The 20,614-nt window shown below is 36.2% G+C and overlaps 1 protein-coding gene across 1 annotated transcript in view; it reads right to left on the bottom strand.

The window, feature by feature from the left end:
• Positions 1-20,614, bottom strand: part of PALS1 (protein associated with LIN7 1, MAGUK family member) — a 56,243-nt gene that overhangs the window by 27,500 nt on the left and 8,129 nt on the right. Inside the window, exon 2 of the mRNA XM_033062408.2 lies at positions 991-1,504. Coding sequence (XP_032918299.1) covers positions 991-1,357 — 367 coding nt within the window. The 5' untranslated portion in view covers positions 1,358-1,504. The remainder of the gene's footprint in view (positions 1-990; positions 1,505-20,614) is intronic.

The raw sequence follows: 20,614 nt of genomic DNA, 5'->3' as shown, positions 1-20,614 counted from the left end.
TCTAAATTTTCCTAAAGAGGGATTTGTACAATAAGGATTACCAGAGGTTATGGAGCAGAGACATGTCTTTAGCAGAACTGCTGCTCAGGCACACAAATACTAGAAATGAAGTAAAAAAGAAGAAATTAGCAATTTCATAGCTATTTTTCACTCTGTATTCTCAACTACCAGCCAACAGGAAAAAAAAAGACCAAGAAACATTAGTGCAGCCCAGAAAAAAAGGCTGCCTTTTTAAAGCAATCTGGATCTCTGAACAGGTACAGATTTGGAAATCTGAACTGGACTCCCCACAGATTCTCAGTGCATCATCTTCACTCCAGTGACATACCACATTTTATTTTAAATACTTCTGTTCAAAGAAGAAAGGTTAGACACTTTATCTAAACCAGCATAGTTAAAACAATGACAACTATGAAGCAAAAAATTTCAGCATCCATTTCTTTAAAAAATATTAACATTACATTTTCATCAATGCCTATGCAGATTTTCATTATCAATACCAATACTTTTAAGAGATATATTAGTATGACATTTATATTAGGTGGCAATTGATAATGCAAGACAGAATGGGGAAAAAAGCACTAGCACGTTTCTCCTGAAATTATTAAAAACTTATTTATTTTAAATTACAGTCTGTATTTATTCATTCCTTATTCTGGTCTGCACTTTACCAAACATCATAAAATTGGGTATTACTTACATGGTTTTCCCCAGCCTTAAGAAGACAGAGACTGAAGAGACATTGACTGAATTAGTTATTATCCACAAGGTATTTAACTACTCCCCAAATGGATGTTTTGAAAAGTCACTTGATGAGGCACATAGCCTGATATTTGGCTAAATAAAAATACCCCAAACCATCACAAATCTAAAGGACAACAAGACTTGAAATTATGAAAAATTAATTAAATTAGGTTTTCAGTGGCCTAAAAGAACATTAATATCAAATAAATATTTTCTCTCTTAGCCCATTCACTGCATTTTACCTACCTAGTGTTTTCACAGTGTAATGAGGACTCTCCAACACAATCCCTTCTTCTGTGTCAAATATTGGATTATCTATTCCAGTTTTAGGAGGAATTTGTGCTAGTTTCTTTAGCCTCATGGAAGCAGTAAGGTCCAGTTCTTGTTTCCTTCCCTCTTCTTCTCGCCTGCGCCTTATGTCCTCCTGCTGCTGACGGATTCGCTCCAGTTGAGCACTGCGCCGCATGGGCATCATCCTGGAGCCCAGGTCCCCAGGGCAATCAACCGCCATTTCTCTGTGCTTCTGAGAGTCCTCAGGAGACACAAGATCCACATTTTTTGCTTCATTGTCAGAATCTTCTGTGATATGTCCATTCATATGAGAAGTTGTCATGATTATTTGTAATTATGCTTATGCTCTTCAAACCAAAATGATGCTACTAGGCCAGTTTGTGTTAAAATATTGTGTAAAATCCATTATAAATTCAAAAATATTTCCCTTCCATCACAAGACGCTTGAAGAGGCATCCAGGAGGAAAATCTAATGACAGATAGTCAAAAGAAAAGAAATTAGTAATTGGATCAATAAGAAAACACCTAAGGTCCCCAGCCATCAGAACAATACAACTTCATGTACAAATTTACCTAGTGGCTCTACCCCTACTAAGAACTACAGAATCCTCACAAATCTTTTCACGTATTTTGGTAGACTTCAGGTGCCAAATTTAGAAAAGGAGCACAGTTCAAACTAGTATTAAAGTCTCTTGTATTCCCCATTGAAAACCATGGTGATTCTGTACTTAATGCAATTGCAAATAAGAAGTTTTCCAAGAGTTCTCACTCAAGTTTTAATTTGTACCTTCGTTCTTAAAAATTCCAACACAAACCTTGCTTCCAATCCTACAAACACTAAATACTAAAAAGTTGTTATAAATAACATGTTTATAAGAAGCTGAGTATGCTGAACTAAAGATATTTGCATTCATTGCTTATGAAGTGAGGCATTTTATGTAAACATTGCTTCCTGGATTCAGAGAAGTCAGAGTTCATCCAAAAGATACTATCTAAAGCAGACAGGAGCTGCACTTACACAATTCCAAGTACAGATAAAGTCCTAGGATAAGGGTTCGGACAATTCTGGTTAGCAGCTACTCTTAATACTTCCTATAGGTAGACATTAAAGCAGGAAGGATTAAATACAAGAGTTAAAATCCTTGTGTGGGAGTACAGACATACAGATTTGACAGAGAATAATTCATTTCCACAGTCAAGTATGACATTCCACTATACTATACACACCTTAATCTAGTTTCTTATTCCTGATGATTCAGGCTAAAGAGCTTAGGTGTCCTGATAAATACAACCACTCATCTCTTAAATACAATACATGTAACAGTGTTTTATACCACATTGCCTTTCTGTCAGTGATACATTATTTGCAATCTGTCCAATTAAAAGGTCATAAAACTAACCAACAGTTGCATATCATATTAGAAATACACTTAATTTTTCAAGTTACATTTTATATATTTTTTTTTAAATTTACTGAAAGGAAAAAATACAAAATATCGCTAAGTTTTATTACACACTGGAAGCACCAAGACAGAAAAAAAGCCCAAAAAACCAAAACCCAAAATCACCAAATGTTTGTGTTTGGAGGAGGGATGAAAGGATGTTTATGCTGTAATTAAGTTGAAAATTAAATATCTAATAGTTCTGTTTGGGAGGAGCAGCAACAGAAACTCCTACACAAGTTTTTGCCAGTTTGCAATTCTAAATACGTAGAGTTTTTCATTTTCTTGAGGAGCAGAACACAGCATTCAGCAACAACAAAATTATTTCCTTGTTTCCTCTCTAGCCACTGCTACTAAATAAAATAGTTATTACTAAAATTTTCACAAGAAGAAAATTAAATTAAAGCATTTCTGTGGTAGTAAAAATTCTTTTTCTGCCCTTAAAAAACACTTAATTGCACTCCACTGATAGGCTCAACATCCAATGTTCAACATTCACACATTCAGGAAAAAAAAAACAACTAGGCAAAAAAAGCCTATCAAACTGCATGGTACTGGGGCTAGCACTGCAAGTGCTCCACAATTACTCTGTGCCTGTAAGGCCTTCAGTTAGTGCCCAACTTAGAACAGCTTTTCAAAGAATAAAGACACATAAAATCAGCATTTAGGGTTATATAAAGCACCACTTAAAAAAAAGTTCTGTGAAATTCAGAAAAAGGTGGATAAAAATTTAGCAAAATGATCCTCAGAAAGCTACATTTCTCCTTCTGAAAAGGCAACTTCTCTGTACAGAAATACCAATCCCCAAAAAGGAAGCCTCATTAGGAATAATAAAATTACAAAGACTACTATTTTAACTGTGGAGGGAAGATAATTAAAATTCTTTTCAATTCAAGTTGTATTGGCCATAGTTTGTCTAAACATTGAGCCTTTTCAAAGCTACATTCATCTCTTTTTAACTCTGACAAGCTGAAAGAAAACTCACATTCCTGAGTCTATAGGGTATAACCAAGAGGTGCTGAAACAATGAATAAGGTGCTGAGGGGATGAATAATATCCATTTAATCAGCACCAAAAAAGTCAAAAACAGGGTGTGAAGACCTGCAAGAAGAAAAACACAGTTTTACACTCAATCATTTGTAAGCTATATGATGTCACACTCTTAATCTTAACCAGAATCTTAATCAGAAAGAATTATCAGAAAATTGAGTTGATGGCCAATGATTAAAAACTGGTCAAGAATATTTACAGTGGGATTAGCTACATATCCTCCATCAAATTTCAAGTGCCAGCTACAAAAATGGCACACCAAAACCTCATATCTGTATATAGAGTGAGAAGATTCAAAACTCTTTAGTAATGTGAAGAGAAACAAAAATATAGGCAACCTTAATACATTTTCAGTATAAACTGTATGCAAGACACAAAGGGCATATAAATTCCTTGAACAGGGTACCAAGACATTCAAGTCACCTGTGATAATAGCCACCTACTTTAATACTGAAAGATCTAAGTCAATCAAGTAAAAAACCACAAAAGCTATGGAAAATCAGAGCTCTCTTGCAGTCACACTTTAACAGCAACAGTCAGAAAGCCACAATGACAATTTAAGAGTTTTGGAATTTTAAATATAAAGTATTTCTGGTGTCCCAGAAAGCTAGATACTTCTAAACCCAGCAATAAACAGTACAGCAAAAGAATCACACTCAGATTATACATATATCATCAAAAGATGATACAAAATATCATGTTATCAGGCAACCAAAAATTTGACCTTATGGAAACATCAAACCAAATACACAAAAACCTGACCCCTAGATAAAACTAGCTGGTAATCCACAAAAGCATAGGCATGCTGCAAGTCTGGAATGCTGAACAACTTCCTTTAATCAAAGAGTTTCTGATAATGGGTGACCCCTTCCAAACCTAAGCCCCTCTCCTTCTTCCTGTTGTCTCAGGTCTGCATCAGACATCACAAATCCTCATCTCCAACTGTTCTGGAAAAATGCTATTGCCCAACTGCAACAAATGAAATAAGCATGTAAGGCAAAAAAACCAGATCAGCTCCTAAGTCCCTCTCCACAATGGTCCTAAGGATGCAAAATGTAAAATATTACACTGATAAAATCTTTAATTTGGTTCTCAAATTAAGGTGTGGTATAGCCAAGGTTAAAAATAAGATTCAGCTTAAAGGAGGTACAAGGAGCAGAAAATTTTATTTTAACCAATATGCGTGGCATCAAAAGTCTCAAGATGAATAATCTCAGAAACCATTCTCTTGGTTTTTCTTTCTGAGCATTTCTTTAGCAATTTTAAAAATTCCATGACAGTGACAATAAGGGAAGGTTGTTACACCAAGTCTGTTCTCTGTAAATTGTGGATTATCCAATAAAAGATTTTCAGTCCAAGAGAAGCTTATTTCGCCAAATTAATATTTAGCTCTATGGAGGAAAATTTGCAGACTTACTCACTAACAGCAATTTTTACTACTTCATAAGTACAATTTATACAATAACATTCATAATTAAGAGAATTCCTTTCCACTTCAGAACTTGATAGTAGTATAGTTCCTATACTTTCTAGATATGTACAAGTATCTGTTACACAGCTTGATTGCTCCAAGTTTAACAGGGTTAAATCATGGCTTTGACCTGCTGATATCTAACTGGGGAATCTTAGTGTTTCCATTTGACATGAAGAGCTTTCCAAAATAAAGCAGATTTATGACTCTCTCTTTGCAACTTCATATCACAAGTCTTGCCAACACAGTCCTGGAGAATGCATGTGAAAGTCTCTTCTTCGCAGATTGTTTTTATTTTTGGCCTCCAGAAAAAGGCTTCTAAAAACTGATAATGTTAGTACAGCACTTCATTCACTCTGGTCACCATTAGGCATCATATAAAATACTAACTGGGATATAATTATGAACAGCAAACAGTATTTCGGATGCAAGTTCATAACAGCAAAATTAAAGAAAAAACACAAATAATTTCTTGGTAAGTATACTTCCTATTCTCAAAAATATTGTATTTTACAAGCCACCATTCTTCATACAGCCAACAATGTCAGGTTTCTACCATATTTTTAAACACCCTGAATACACTAAACAAAGCATAGACCCCAAAAGCTCTGTAAAAGAGTAAGCATACATAAATGGAATCATCTTGGTGTGCAAGGGAGATGCTAGAATAAAATATACACTGATAGACATTGAAACAGAAGTGATGTAAGGTGGTTTAAGTTTTCACTTGCTTCATGGAGGCTGTGGTTGGTGTGCATAGCAATCCTAATTGCTTTAACAACTGAATTCTGTACAGTAAAATTAAATTTGCTTTGCTTCAGCAGCTTCCAAAGAGCAAAAATGACATTTTCTGGAGGCTGAGGTTTTCTGTTACATTTCAGCAGTGTTTAAAATTCTTTCAGTGCTAGAAGTATGATTAGACCTGATAGTTCCCTTTTTAAAATTCATTAAAGCTGCAAATTCTGAATGACTGCAAGGCAAGTTCAGTGCTTACCTCCAGTGAAATTTCATTAGTTTTGGCACAGATTACAGCAAAAAAGCCCAACCTACATTTGTAATTTTTATATAAACACAAGTAATATATATTAAACATTAGCACAGTGCAAGGATATATCATCAGCTTAAAGCCATATTACTACAACAGACATGGTAGATTACAATATTAATTAAAATCAACTGAAAGATGGATTCTGGGTTGCTGAAGTGGATTAGAAATTAGACTAAAATCACATAAAAGCTGTTTCCTGATAACTACTAACAAAATATGAGCATAAAATTATGCTATAGATCTCTGCCTTGTATTATTAATGGCTCACATAATAGTGTGTGTTCTGGTATTTTTACTCAGTACTTCAGATTCCAGGCAAGTAAAACCTAAGCCACAAAAATCACAAAGTAAAACACTTCAATAACTCTACAAATGGAAGCTTGGTGTAGGAAAATAAAAAATAATTCCTGGTTTTCCTTGCATCATCTCCTATGAACCATTTTATCCTTCAATGACATTTCAGTGAGTGTGCAAGATTAGGAGTCTTGGAAGGCAATTACATAAAAGAAAACACAACACAAACTATGTTGCACAGCATAAAATTAACTACTACTATTTGATGAGAGTTAAAGATTAGTGTTTATGACAGAAAATACTTCAGATATTTCCTACGACTCTTAACAGTACCTGAAACAACTGGTTTGGCCTGAAGCAGACTGATATTTCGTGAAAATTAGTAAAAGTTACAAAATTTATGATTACTTGATACTTCTTCCTTTAATTTACAAAAAAAAAAAACCCACTGGAATGAAAAAATAAATCTTTACACTAGCTTTGCAACATGTTTGAGAAAATTACTTCTGGCATAGCTTGTTTTTTCAGTCTAATATTACTATTTAAAATATTCTTTCCGCTAACTAGATATTCTAGCATAGACTCAAGCACTGGAAGCAAACTCTTCCTTTAATATCCAGCTGACACTTGTTTTAATAATCCCAAAACAGTTCATTGTAACAGCTTTCAAGCACAGTAACTCAGTGCAACGTGAATTTCAAAGGGCTCTCAGACATGCCAAGAGGTTTTAGCATTCCACACTCACTTAAACGTGCAAGATATGTGGATCAACAGCAAAAAGGCCTAAACTCTCAAAACGATCATTATTTTCATTGTTAGCAGTTTCTAAGTTGTATTTGTATCAGAACAATAGCAGTGTTAATTTGCAGCATTAAAGCACAGAGAAAATGATGAAACTGAAAATTCAGATGCTAAGGTTAGATTCCAGTTTTATAAACGGTACAAACAAATTGCTCAGCCTGCAAACCTGGGACATTATAAGCACATTTCTGTACCACATTGGTATTACATCTAAGAACTGTGGTCTATTTAAGACATCAGATTTTATTAGGCTTGTTTATCTGCTAATGCAATGTCACCAATCAAAAAAGTCACAGCTCGAGAATGTGAGCTGTGTGTACACTACCAACTTCAAAAGACACAAGGGAAGTCCCTATAAAACAGATAAGAACAAAGTGTTTTCCATGAAAAACAGGCACCAATAAGAGACATACATCCTGTCAGTCAGCAGCCACATCATACCTCTTTTCAGAAATTGCACCTTTGCAGCAAAATATATGCAAGATACCTCTGCAGCAGCTATATGAAAAGGGAGGAACAATTAAGGTTTATTTAAATTCCTGTCCATCTCACCGTGAAAGACAAATGCCACATGTTCTATCAGCAGCAACCTTCCTTGGTTAGTATAGCAACAGTGAGCTCCTTTAATCAGCTAAAATTGATAGCACAGGTCAAACCACTCACATGATAGCACAGAACCTCTACATGAAGCTTTCTGTAGCTGTAACAAATCTTTCTACTGCATTTATCTATACCTTTTTCTTTTCAGTTACTCAAAGTGCTTCCTAAATTGACTGAGATTTGAAACAACTGTTGAAAACTCTAAGAAAAAATATATTATGCATCACAATTTCCTTTGTTTTAAATGTACACTACCACTTACACATTAATTTCTGCTTTTTAGATCAAATGAAAAATGGACAGGGAGGAGAATACAGTTTCAGCTGGAGTGAGAGGGAATGATAACAGAAACAAACTTGAGCTGGTTTCAAGAAGTTTATAGCTAAAAGTCACAGTTAGACAAAAAAAGTTCAAAGACTTGCGAGGTCAGTTAAGCATACTTTACAATTCCATAACGTAGTATTTAGGTTCAAGGTTCTGTTCATATTTTGTATCCTCAATAAAGTTTCAATCTGTTGTGCTGACAAGCCCTAAACTGCGGTGAGGAGCACAGCAGAGGGCAGTCTCTGCAGCAATTAATGAAAACCTAAAAAAACCCCAAAGCTATTTCAAAAGAGAGCTCACAGAAACATCCAACACAACAGCTTGTTAAATGGTCTGACACCCACATCACCCCAAAAGGGCACACAGATATACCATCCTAGCATCCCACCGTGGCTTAGATTAATAGGCTACAACTATGCATACATTTGAATACTCAGTTCTAATCAAATCTTTAGCACCCATAATCCTTGCGGTAAAACCAGTTCATTTTATATATAGACATGAGTGGATAACATAGATGCCTACAAGCTGCAATGAAAATATGACATAACAGTATGAGAAAAAATGAGTTACCTTAATTTAGCAGTTTTCAAAATGCTTAGAAACCTTCAAGCATAACAAATGAACAGTAAAGAAATTCCTAGAATTCCAGGGATTGTTAACAGATCTCACAAGACAGCCAGAAGCATGATAACAAGACAGTAATTTCTTACCGCCCATTCACAGCTAAGACTTCAGTTTTCATTTTCTTAAAAGTAAATATGCCTGTCCTCACTTTAAATGATGGTTATATTCTCTGTGAAATTAAAAACACTGCTATTTCAGTTCTCTAATAAGATTCCTCCAAATTCCCTTGAAATTGTGTCCTTGTTGCATTCTGGTCTCATTTTAACCCCCATATTTTTTAGCATGTTATTTTTAATGTCAGTGCTTGCCACTGCTTCACTTCGTAAAACAAGGTACTAATAGCAAACGTTCATGGGTACTAGTCTGCATATGACAGTCACTCCAAAGAGGTGACTGAACCAAAGCTAATTTAACTAATCCCAAATTAAATTGAAGTTACAATGTTCCACAATTTACATCTCATCTGACTTTTAAATTCACACAAAATGGCATTAGTCTAGTACTCCATAGCAAGTTACCCTTAAGCCGTATTTACAATATACTCTAAAGAAAGACTGAATTCTTCTTTACTTAATTCTCCAATATCTGCTGAATTCAATTAGAAACATAACCTAAAGAAAATGGAAATACAGCAATTCATCAAAACTTTTCATCCAAAAATGCCAAAATGTTAGCTAATTCAACAGTCTTCAGATATTATACTGGGACCAAGACTGTCTTCTAATTTTATACGATTGAGCTTTGCAAGTTCCAGAAAGCAAAATCTCACAACATTATGTAACAAAGATACATGTACTAGTTTCTTCCATGTGGCCGTGCTCTTCAGGCTCTCTTTTCAACTCCATTTGGCAAGACTAACTGAATGCATGTCAGGGATGATTTTAAAAGCTCTTTTTAAATTATCCCGGATGATATAACCTGATTAGCTGTGTCACCATGTAACTCATAGCTATGTGGGGGCGTAGGGGATAAGGATCTTCTGATTCTTTTTTTCTGACCACAAAAATAGGTTGTGAAAATTGACATTCTGAAAAACAAGACATCAATCACAACTATACAACTGATCTCTCCACTTCACAGAACTCACAGTTACATACCACAAACTCAGAACAACCACATTTCATTTGAGCTCTTCTCTACTTATTCATAGGAAAAAAACTCAGTGCACAAACTTCAGGTCTCTGATGTCAAGATCTTAATTCCTAAATTAATCTGAGATGGTGGTAACTGTTTCACTGAGCAAATCCCTAAAAAACCGCTGCATAAATTTTAACGTTTTCCTTCAGAAGTATTTTCTCTTCATGGTTGTAAGATTTTGTCTAATTACCATAATCTGTAGCTGATTTTTCTGGAGGGAACTGTAAGCAAGGCATATCAGCTGTGGCAATGTGTACAAATTTTTTTAGCCACTTCAGTATTACTGCTATGATGAGATGCCCTACTAGACATAAATGACAGAAGCCCTTGCAAATATGGAAGAAAAAAACTCTACTTAGCCAGGACAAGTGCAATGGGTAGCTATGGCAAATGTGTCCTCTAAAGAGCCAATGGGTGACACTTGAAGTCTGCAGAGGATTATGCTTAACCAAATTCATGTCCATGAAATCTGCTGGGATGCTTCTCAGTCCTGGGAAGACAAACAGCAAAGTCAAAACTCAAAATTTTGCAGGCTGAAAAAACTGTTGAGAATTTGCAGTGCTTTAGTTTCTTTACACTGTGTCAGTCATATTACTTAATATTTGCAAACATTTCAGTAATTTTTTCAGGGAACTCACATAATTCATATGTTTGTGCATAACTAACTCTGCCAACTGCTAGAACAGAACAAAGCTGACTAGGCTTTCAAGTGTGCCCTACTTCTGCAGCCTTCCAAACAAAATCTGTAGTTCATGAATTTATGACAAGAACCAAAAAAGAGACTGTCAGTATGATTCCTTGGACTGTTAAGCTGTGCTAGTTTGCTGCTGCCAAAGACCTGCAGTCTCATTACTCTTGCTCCCTTATGTTCTCCACTTTTAGGTTGTTCAGCCATTACCTTCTCTGACAGTTTTGAAGCTTGTTAAATCTGTCATCAAGTCATTTTAATTCAACAACTTTGCAGAATGTCACAAAATATTTTTGGTTGGTTGGTTTTGGTCAAATTGGTGTGCCAGAAGAGATCACAATAATCTGAAAGGTGACAAGATTGGCATAAGGGTCAGGAGCAAATGTTTTGAGAACAAAATGTTTTGAGGGAGGCAATAAGGTAAGAACAAAGACAGTACAAACTCCAAGCCCTGCCAGCAGGGAGACAAAAAACCAACCAATCAAAAAAAAAAAAAAAAAAAAAAAACCAAAAAACCCAAGAAACAAAAAAACACTCTGCCCCCAAAAAAAGAACACCACAGAAAAGCAACCACACACCTACAATCATTTGCATATCTTCCTAATGATGTCAACAGGGCAGTTAAAAGGGAAGTATTGTTTTCTCTTAAAAAGCATACTCAACCACTGTGGGTGTAAAGCACCACAAAATTTGCATTTACTTTTGAGCTATTTTCTCTCAAAAATGATAAATTAATCACCTTAGTGTTTAACACGGTGCCTTCAGTATCTGAACATCTCTGCACATTTATTCCCTGAAGATACTCAACTAATATTCTCTGTTAACTCCGTGTAATCCACAACTCAGAAGCAAGAGCTTTTTTCCCCCCTCCTTTTTATAAAGGACCACAATAACAGAGTCAGATATTAATTTTCTGCAGCAGAAGACAATAAACAGATCACCTACTGATTAAACAGTACACCCACTGGTCAAACATTAATACAAACAAAAGTACTACCTCAGGCATACAAAAGAATTCATATATGGATAGCCACTTGGAACTGGACAAAAATGACAAATCACCTTTCCCAGTATTTATCACAATGATCTTAAAAATTTGCACAAGCAATGTCAAGCATGACCAAAGAACTCATGCTGATCCTGGGTCACACTATAAGGAAAACCTGCTGTACAAACCTACACCATGCAGTAACTTAAAACACAGGCCACATTGAAAATGTGCAGAAAAATATTGTATGTGAAGTATTACCAAAATTTCACTATAAGAATCAAATCAAATGCTCTGTAAATAACCTACATTACTAGACTTCATAATAAAAACGCATGAGAAAACTTCACAAGGCTATAAAGACATAACATCAGAGACCATCTGTACCTTATAAAAACAGTCTCTTTCTTTTCCTATTAAATCGAAGTGGACTCCTGGGCCTAATGTTAGCCTAATCTGTTACACAAATCAAAATAAAATCCTAACAGGAACAAACTCACTTCAGCAAAGTTAATCCAGGTACCGAACTGCAGAGCTTTTCTACAGTCCAACTCTTTCCCTAAATCAAAGAAAGACCATTCAATTTCTGAAACTTTGTTAAAGCACATGTTCTTTTTATTAAGAAAACATTAGAAATCTGTGATAAATTCACAGGAATGTAAGACTTCTTTCTACATGATGGTAGGCAAACTTTTTTAGTATGTAATGGTGCAATAATCCCATCCAGAAAACTGCGTCATGACTTGAGATATTGAACTAAGATATTAAACATGACTGTGGAAGCCAGGAAAAAACACTGGCAAACTAAGTGACCTAAGTCCCTCCTCAGAACTCTCAAATCAAGTTAAGGAACAAAAATTCAACACTTAGGAAAGTGGAATTAGCAGAAACCTTTCTTTGCCTAAGATCATGGAGTGAATCTTTTAGTGTAATGAATTTCCAACATATCATTTGAACTTAAGAAAGTATTTCTTCTCAATTCTTATACTAATCAAACTGAAGATGACTCTTCAAAAAGTAGTGTTATAAACTTTGTTTAAAATGTCTTTCTTATTTGGTAGCATCTTTAAAGCTATTTTTCCCACTCAACTCATGAGACGAAAGCTGAATAATGAATTTTGGTTTTCGTACAAAAATAAATTCTCAGTCACCTTTAATATTCTCTAATAGTGAAATGGATAAACAGTGAAATGCATGTTAACCTGTACATTACACTTGCTTATAATAACAGATACACAATTACTTATCAAAAAAAAGCAACAAATCAACCCCTAAAAACCTAAACATACATTTTGCCACATCATTAGAACATTCAAAAGTGTCTGACAACTAAAACCGGTTCCACAATCTCATATTACCTACTACGACCCACTGTAGTAAAGAATATGTTAACAGCAAGAGAAAATAGAAATCACAATCCAACAGCCAGTCAGCCTTCCTAGTTTTATGGCAAGTTCAAAATTTACTGATTTGTCCTCACTTAATCTTTCACGGTTTTTTACTTTGTCACCTGAAACAAATTTCTCAACAAAAAAGTAGAAGAGAAGTTATTAGGACGTCACTTTTAACTGAAGTGAGTGTGTACAAAAAATAAGTTAAATCAAAATAAAAAAATGGATGCAAGATAAGGAAGCTTCTCTTAAGGAAAGATTTCCTCCTGGTGCTAATGTCAGATCTCAGCAATTGAGATTTTTTTTAACAGGAAAATGGGAAGAGAGGTAGGAATGCTTTCAACTGAACAATGTAGGATATCTTTGCATTTCACCACTCAGTAAATTACACATATTATACAAAAGGGCAGTAAACATTAAGAATACATTCAAAAAAGTTATTGAGCAATACCTGGAAGAATCTATCACACACCCAACCCTTTAAACAAATAGGTAAAGATTAAGTTTGTACAAGTTATACATACCAGTGATGCAAACACATATATATGCACAATATGTATACCTTGGTCATCAGGCACTTCTGATTCAGAAAGTAACAACTCAGTGTCCAAAAATAATCCCAAAGACACAAACTGTAAACTCTCTCATTTACAGCCACTTGAAGTAACGTCTTCACTAAGCATTTCAGAACCACCAGACCACAGACTCCTTTGCAACACACTTATTAGAAATTTGAAGCTTCCTAAGAACACCAATGCCATCCAACTGAACACAAACTACTATTAAATTCAAAATTCTAGACCCAAATTTCCCTAATTATGCTTATCTGAGAGCGTTAGCAACATATTTGGCAGTTCTTCTTCGAGTTAAAGAATAAAGTCTTCAGTAAATTAGTCTTTAACTATTTTACTATACTAATACTTTTCCATAACATTCTGGGCATAAGAATGTTCTTCCTAAACTCACATTTACATAATTTTAAAAATACCAACTTTTGAGTGGAAGTATTATTACATAAAATTACATAAAATTATATTACATAAAACCTTCAGCAAAATGACAATCCTGGATGCTGCCCTCATGCTGAGACCACACAGAGGGTTGTCTTCCTCAAGAGGTGGAGACAAATCAGCAACCTAACACTAGTCAATGTACAAGACTGCACTTGGCACTATGACAGTGAAACATTCTAGAAAACAGTTTTGCAATTATGAGTCAGCCTAAGAAAAGCTGATTACTAAAACGTGCCAGACATGATGGCATTCATCATCAATAACAATCAGGACCGTTTGAAATATTCTCAGCACTTTTGACACAAAATGGTCAGCCTTGCCCTATTGGAAAACCAGGCGTCAAGGCTTCAGTTGCTGCTCCAGACTACTACCAGAAGCTGCATTCAGTATGAATGCCAAGCAGGACCCATCTTGTTTTTCCTGAGAAAAGGCAGAGAAACAAATGAAAATGCTGAGGACAAAAACAGGGAGAAAAAAATGGGGGAGTCTAGAACTAAATGACATAAAGAGTAATTATCCATTCTGGCAATAATAAAACAACAGCAAGTCAAAGTACTCTAAATTCCCTGCTTGTACAAAAAGCAGAAGCCAGGGTCAAAGGGCAAGGCTAAGATGACAGAACAGACAGCAAGAACACTGACTGGATATGGGGCTCAGGGCCACTATCAGCATTTCTATATGCTGCTTGGGAAGCTGCCACTTACAAAAAGCTTTTCAGATCAAAGAGGTCAGCCAATAGGTAACAGTAAAGAGTAAAAGTTATGGTCCACTGGAAGAGATAAAATGTATTTCTCTCTATGACAGGGGAGTAGAAAGGTAGCAAGAATTTATATTTTCTCTGAATCTGGTATATGAAATGTGATGAAAAGTAAACTGAAAGGGGTATGTATATAGGAATTATAACTACTTAGCCTGGTGCATCACCTTGTAAGCAACAGGAAAAAGCAGCAAAATTAGATGACAAAACACCAAGTATCACTGTGAAGCACCAGAGCCCTAACAATAAAACACACTTAAGGCCTTCACTGCAGTCATCCTAAGAGACAGGCAGGTTTATCCTGACCCCAATCATGGCATCTGACAGCTGCACTAATTTCACGATTATAAGCCGCACCATTTTGACTCAAATTTTGGTCCGAACCCAAAGTGCGGCTTATAATCAGGTGCGACTTATATATGGACAAAGAACAAAAAGTTGCTGGTTTAGTTTGGAGGACAGGTGTCTGCTGAGAAAGGCAGGAACTTCTCTTTGAAATGGAGAATGTAAACCCCCTCCCTCCAAATTATTATCATTTTGAAATCAAGGGGCTTTCAGCAAAAATATGGGAATTAGGAATAACAGTTCTTTACTAGGGAAATTAAAATAGAAATACAGTACTACAAAGAAACGAACTCCAAACCCTGACAAAGTCAGAGTACAACCTGACACCCCGTCAGGCAGGGTGTTGGCAGCAGTCCCATTAAATGGTGGCTGCATCCTCCTGCAGTGACAGATGTGATTCAGTTGGAGCAGTGCTCCTGTACAAGGTGCAGTTTCCCTCCGGAGGTCCAGTGGTGATGTGGAGAAATCCGGTTTTCCTCTGGAGTCCAGTGGAGAAAGGGGCTCCCTTAGTGTCCCAAAACCTCTGTTTTTATCTTGGTAAGAAATGCTGGGCTCTTTCCCCTGGCTGGAGCAACTTCCAATGGGATGCAGTAATTTTATCAGTCACACAGTGGGACTCAATGGCCATTAGCAGAAAATGACTCGCTGGAGGAAGGATGGGTTGTGATAAGATAAAGAACAATGCCTGCCTGGTTTCAATGGATGGCCCATTAGCAGAATATCTGCCGTTGAGATAAGGATCACTGCCCCCACCCTCAGCAGACGATGATAGAATAGATACCTTTTATCACACTCTGTATTGTAATGTGCGGCTTATAATCAGGTGCGGCTTATATATGGACAAAGAATGAAAAGTTGTTGGCACTCAGAAGTGCAGCTTATACACAGTGTGGCTTATAATTGTGAAATTACTGTACTCCAGTTGCTACATGTACATTTATCTGTAAAATGTAAAGTTTGCAAATATTTGGTCCTTCTCTCGCCTAGCAATTTGAAGAGCTTTGATCAGCTAAAACAGAAGCTGCAGAAGACTACAGTTCCCCATACATACTTTCTTCAAGACTTTACAGCAGTAAATTCTCACAATGCACTGGAGTAGCACAGCTGAAAAACTTCAAGGCACAGCAATACACACCATTCATTCCTCATCAGATATGTATATCCATGTTTCAGAGCAAATCAAGAGCAAGCAATCCTATATTTACACCTACCAGTTTTCCCACTTGAACTTAATATATGATTCTGCAAGATGGAGACATCCTCTACCTTACATCACAATGCACTTTACCGCTTTCACACCGGCTTTGGCATGATTAGAGCTCTCCAAGAGCCAGTTTATCAGAATAAAGTGGCAGAAAATAAACCAAAGAGAAAGATATCTACCATTCTCAGCAGTAAAAAGCTCTGAGACCATGAGATAATCTGCATATAAAACAGTGGTCTCTCTTCATCACCAAAATGACTGCAATTTTTGATGAGTTACAGATTTTTCAAAGCTAAAGCTAAATTGTTTCAAACTCCTGTAGAGCAGAGCATTCACCCAGAATGGGTTTTGCTTATCTTCTTAAAAGAATCACTAGGGTCTAAAGACCAGTAGTGTAAAGTAGAAAGACACAACATGACTGACACATGAACAAAAGAAATACACAAAGAGATGTACAGATAAGGAACAGCCTTCAGGAGTTAAATAATGCAATTTTAATTAAAAGGCTAATTGACAAAAGTTAAAGAGCAAAAAAGTAGTTTGCTTATCAAAGTCATTAAGACTATTAAGGGCAGTGCACAAAATGAACCAAACAGTTGCATGAACTGGAAAAGACATGCATTTTAGTCATAAATAGCCATAGCAGCTAAATAGTATCATGAGGGCAATGTTGCTGGCTCCCTTCATCCCCCAAGTCAATATGAGGGATGTCAGGACCTCAGTAAATATTTTTCACCACAGAGCCATGAGGAGGACTGCCACGACCACAGGTCAATTAAAAATAGCATTCTAGGACAATTTTCAAAGGACCACTCAATATAATGCCTAGAATAAAATACATTTTGAATTTGAAATAGACATATTTTATCAATATTCCCATTAAGCAGTAAGAGACTAGGAAATTGTGTAACAGCAAAGCCTGTAGATACAAGTTTAGAGGACTAAAAATCAAGTGACCTGGTGAAGTTCTCAGGTCCAGCACAAACAGCAGTGGCCTAAAATTAATAAACCATGAAAAATTTAATTTCTGTTTCTGCTGTGCTAACTAGGCACTCCAAGTTCTTGACAACTTATTAGTTCAGGCACCTGCATTTTAATTACAAGTAAAGAGAACAGGGTTCTCTGAAAACAGATTGCTCCCTCCCTGGCATGCCAATGCATCGAGCAGTATGGCTCTGCAGGGTCCTGGCCAGGTGACAGGTTTTGTCTGGGCGCCAACCTTGAATTCCTTCTTTATTCACTAGAAAGTGTGACTGTTGTTTCTACAGACACCAAAGAGTCTAATTATGAAGCCACTGAATATGGTCTTGCAGGCAAAGTCTGGTAGACTGAAAATACTTTCAGCAAAGAATTTTAACTGAGATTTGAAATGCCATGTACAAGGCAAGTAAAATCAGTTCGGGAAATACTTTGTCATAGTAAGAAAGTGCCAGAACTTTAATTTTGTATTTTCCATTTGTCAGAAGTAAAAAAGCAAATCTTTGTGGCTTAGAGTTCCTCATGAGAGGTTAGTGGAAATGTGAAGCAGTATTAGTTTTCTAAAAAGTCCAATAGGTTAGCCCAACCTCTAACCCAGCAGATATAATCTGAACAGCACCAGTTTCTTACTTAAAAGCAGTTCCTCTGATATTGTCTGATACTCTGATACCGATAATGCCTCACAGAGGTTTTTCACTAACAGCTCTGCACTTCTTTTTCAGCACGCATTCTGAGCACTTGTTACATGCACTCTGCGTGATACTAGGAAACAAAAGCAAGGTTGTAGGATTACCCTTTATAGTTTTGCACAGTAAGATCACAGGTTCTTGTCCTAAGGAAGCATTTAATACTAAACATTTTTCAGAGGTGGGAGAACCCAACAGACCAAAAACACTCAGGTACTTTTTCCAAACAAGCCAGGAACACTGCGGTGACTTTACCACTCTGCCTGGAACCAGAGTAATAGCCACTTTTTCAATTAACTTTGGAAAAATACTGACATTCTGAATAAGAGCTGCAACACTGTTCACATGGCAATTGCTCAGAAGGGCAGGTACCAATCTCTTCTCTGGTCACCAGTGAAGAACCCAAGGGAATGGCATGAAGCTGTGTCAGGGGAGGTTTAGGTTGAGTATTAGGAAAAGGTTCTTCAGGTTCTTCACCCCAAAGGTGTTTGGGCACCAGAACAGGCCCCAGTGAAGTGGTCACAGCAGCCTGAGAGAGTCCAAGCAGAGTTTGCACAATCCTCTCAGGCACAGGGTGTGACTCTTGGAGAGTCCTAAGCAGCCAGAAGCAGGACTCGATGATCCTTGTGGGTCCCTTCCAACTCAGGTTACTCTGTGATTCTGTACTCAGAACAGCCACCTAGCAATTCTGGTCACTGTGTTTAATCCTTAGTGCTAAATTAACCAACAGTGTAAGTGAGGCAAATCAGAGCAGGTATACATGATTTTCAGAGAGTCTTGATGAAATTTCTACGCTTCGTTACTTTTTTCATCAGCTACTAAGGAAACAAATTTTGGGATGTACATCACCTGTTATTCATTATTTCTGTTTTGCCACTTCAAACAATACAATGCAGTTTAGGTTGGGCTATAAATCCGTTGAAAATTTCAAAACAATCAATGCAGCAGCCACTGATGATTATCTGTGGAAAGCACAGACTAATTACAAAGGAAACCAAATATTTACAATAATGAATTTCATTTTTTTCAAGTCAAGCCTGTGATTTTTGCTTCAAAGTTGCAGAAATTTAGAACTTCTTAAATCAAAGCAATGATTCTATCCTTATGACATATCTGTTTACCAGAGACATTCTGTTAATAATATCCCACTTAAAGTATTTGAGTTTAGTTGTAGTTCTTTGGTCCCCACAGACTGCACATCATCTCAGCAATGCAGGCTGAGAATTTTGTTTCAGCACTACCAAGGCTACAATGCCTGCCATAAAAAAAATTATTTTTGCAAAGCAGAAATAATAAAGCATAAATAGAAAGGTTTAGGTATTCTATGGTTTGGTAAGTTTTAGATATCCCACAGGTGGTCCATCACTTCCAGGCGATTTGAAACTTGAACCAAAAGCTTCACATGCCTTTTTTCCAATTTACAATTCATTGCAAGATACTTCTCTGAGATATTTTCCACCTGAAGCCAGCTCACATTTTATATTAAAATTTAGTCAGATTTATCTAGAGAACTTCCAACAGAATTGGCATTCATAACTTAATAAATTTAGAAATCATCAAGAACAAGAAAAAGAGTATTACTTCCACATATTTATTTATAATTCACAGATTAAAAATATGCTGAGTTAGAGAAAAAAATAATGTTACAAATTAGATACTGAAATCAGAATCTATTATTTGAGGTCAGTGAGATTTATGAATACCTTCATGCTCCACTAACTCAAATCATTCTAAGTATGCACCTATACTCTTCCAAGACCAGTTCTGGAATTCTGAATACAAACAAGGGGCATTCATTAGAGAACTTTAAGTTTTAGCAAGCTAAACCCATAAACATACTTTGAACACTTTCTTATTCCTCTAAGCTTTAGAGCACCCATTCACACAGCTCCCACGCACAACATTTCAGTCTTAAGAGTAACAGGTATTACACTTTTTACCACTGTCTCTATCTGGTTTTTGGTTCTGTACACCCTGTGGGTCTGCATATTAAACAGATGCAGTGCATTTCTGCATGGTTTACCTGCTAAACAAAAATGTTCAGAAATATATCTGTATGAATATACTAAAATAGCAACATATGAATCTGTGATGAAATTACACCTGAAATGGTGTAATGGTCAGCAATAATATGCTACTTCTGGATTTCTTGAAGTAGAAGTCACAAATTTAACATGGAATTTGTTGTGAAGAGATCATAAAATAAGCTCAATTATTATTTCTCTGTGTGGATTTTTTTTCCAAATAAAGAAAAAAAATAAGGCTTCATATGAGGCTGAACTAAAAGAACAACATGCTTAAATTAAAGATGCTGATAGACAAGCTCTAGCAAATCTTGTTGTAGCAGATTAAGTTACTATCCTCAGCTGTAGGCTGCTCCCATCAGAAGTCATTGATCCCAAAAGCAGAATTGTCAGGAGGGAATGTGTGCTGCAACCTCAGCCACTTCATTGCTAAGACTGGCACGGCAGTTTGGTTCAGATAGCACCCCATGAACCATTGATGACTGAGGAACAAACGTTTCTGCAAATGAACTACAGCAGAGGAATTGAGAAGGAAAAGGTAAAAAACTGACATCACAAAATCTAAGATTTCTCTGAGCTGTAGATGCAGTCTAAATTTCTTCTAAAGTAGAAGGAATCAGCTGTACAAACCATCGCAAATTCAACCAAGAATAAAAACCACAATCCCACCAGAAAGTGCAGGAAGCACAGTGTGAACTGTTTAACAATTTG

The sequence above is a fragment of the Catharus ustulatus genome, chromosome 6, assembly GCF_009819885.2.
Source record: "Catharus ustulatus isolate bCatUst1 chromosome 6, bCatUst1.pri.v2, whole genome shotgun sequence".
Taxonomy (NCBI): Eukaryota; Metazoa; Chordata; class Aves; order Passeriformes; family Turdidae; genus Catharus; species Catharus ustulatus.
The sequence above is the reverse complement of the archived record's forward strand: the minus strand, read 5'-3'. Positions and strand labels throughout refer to the sequence as shown.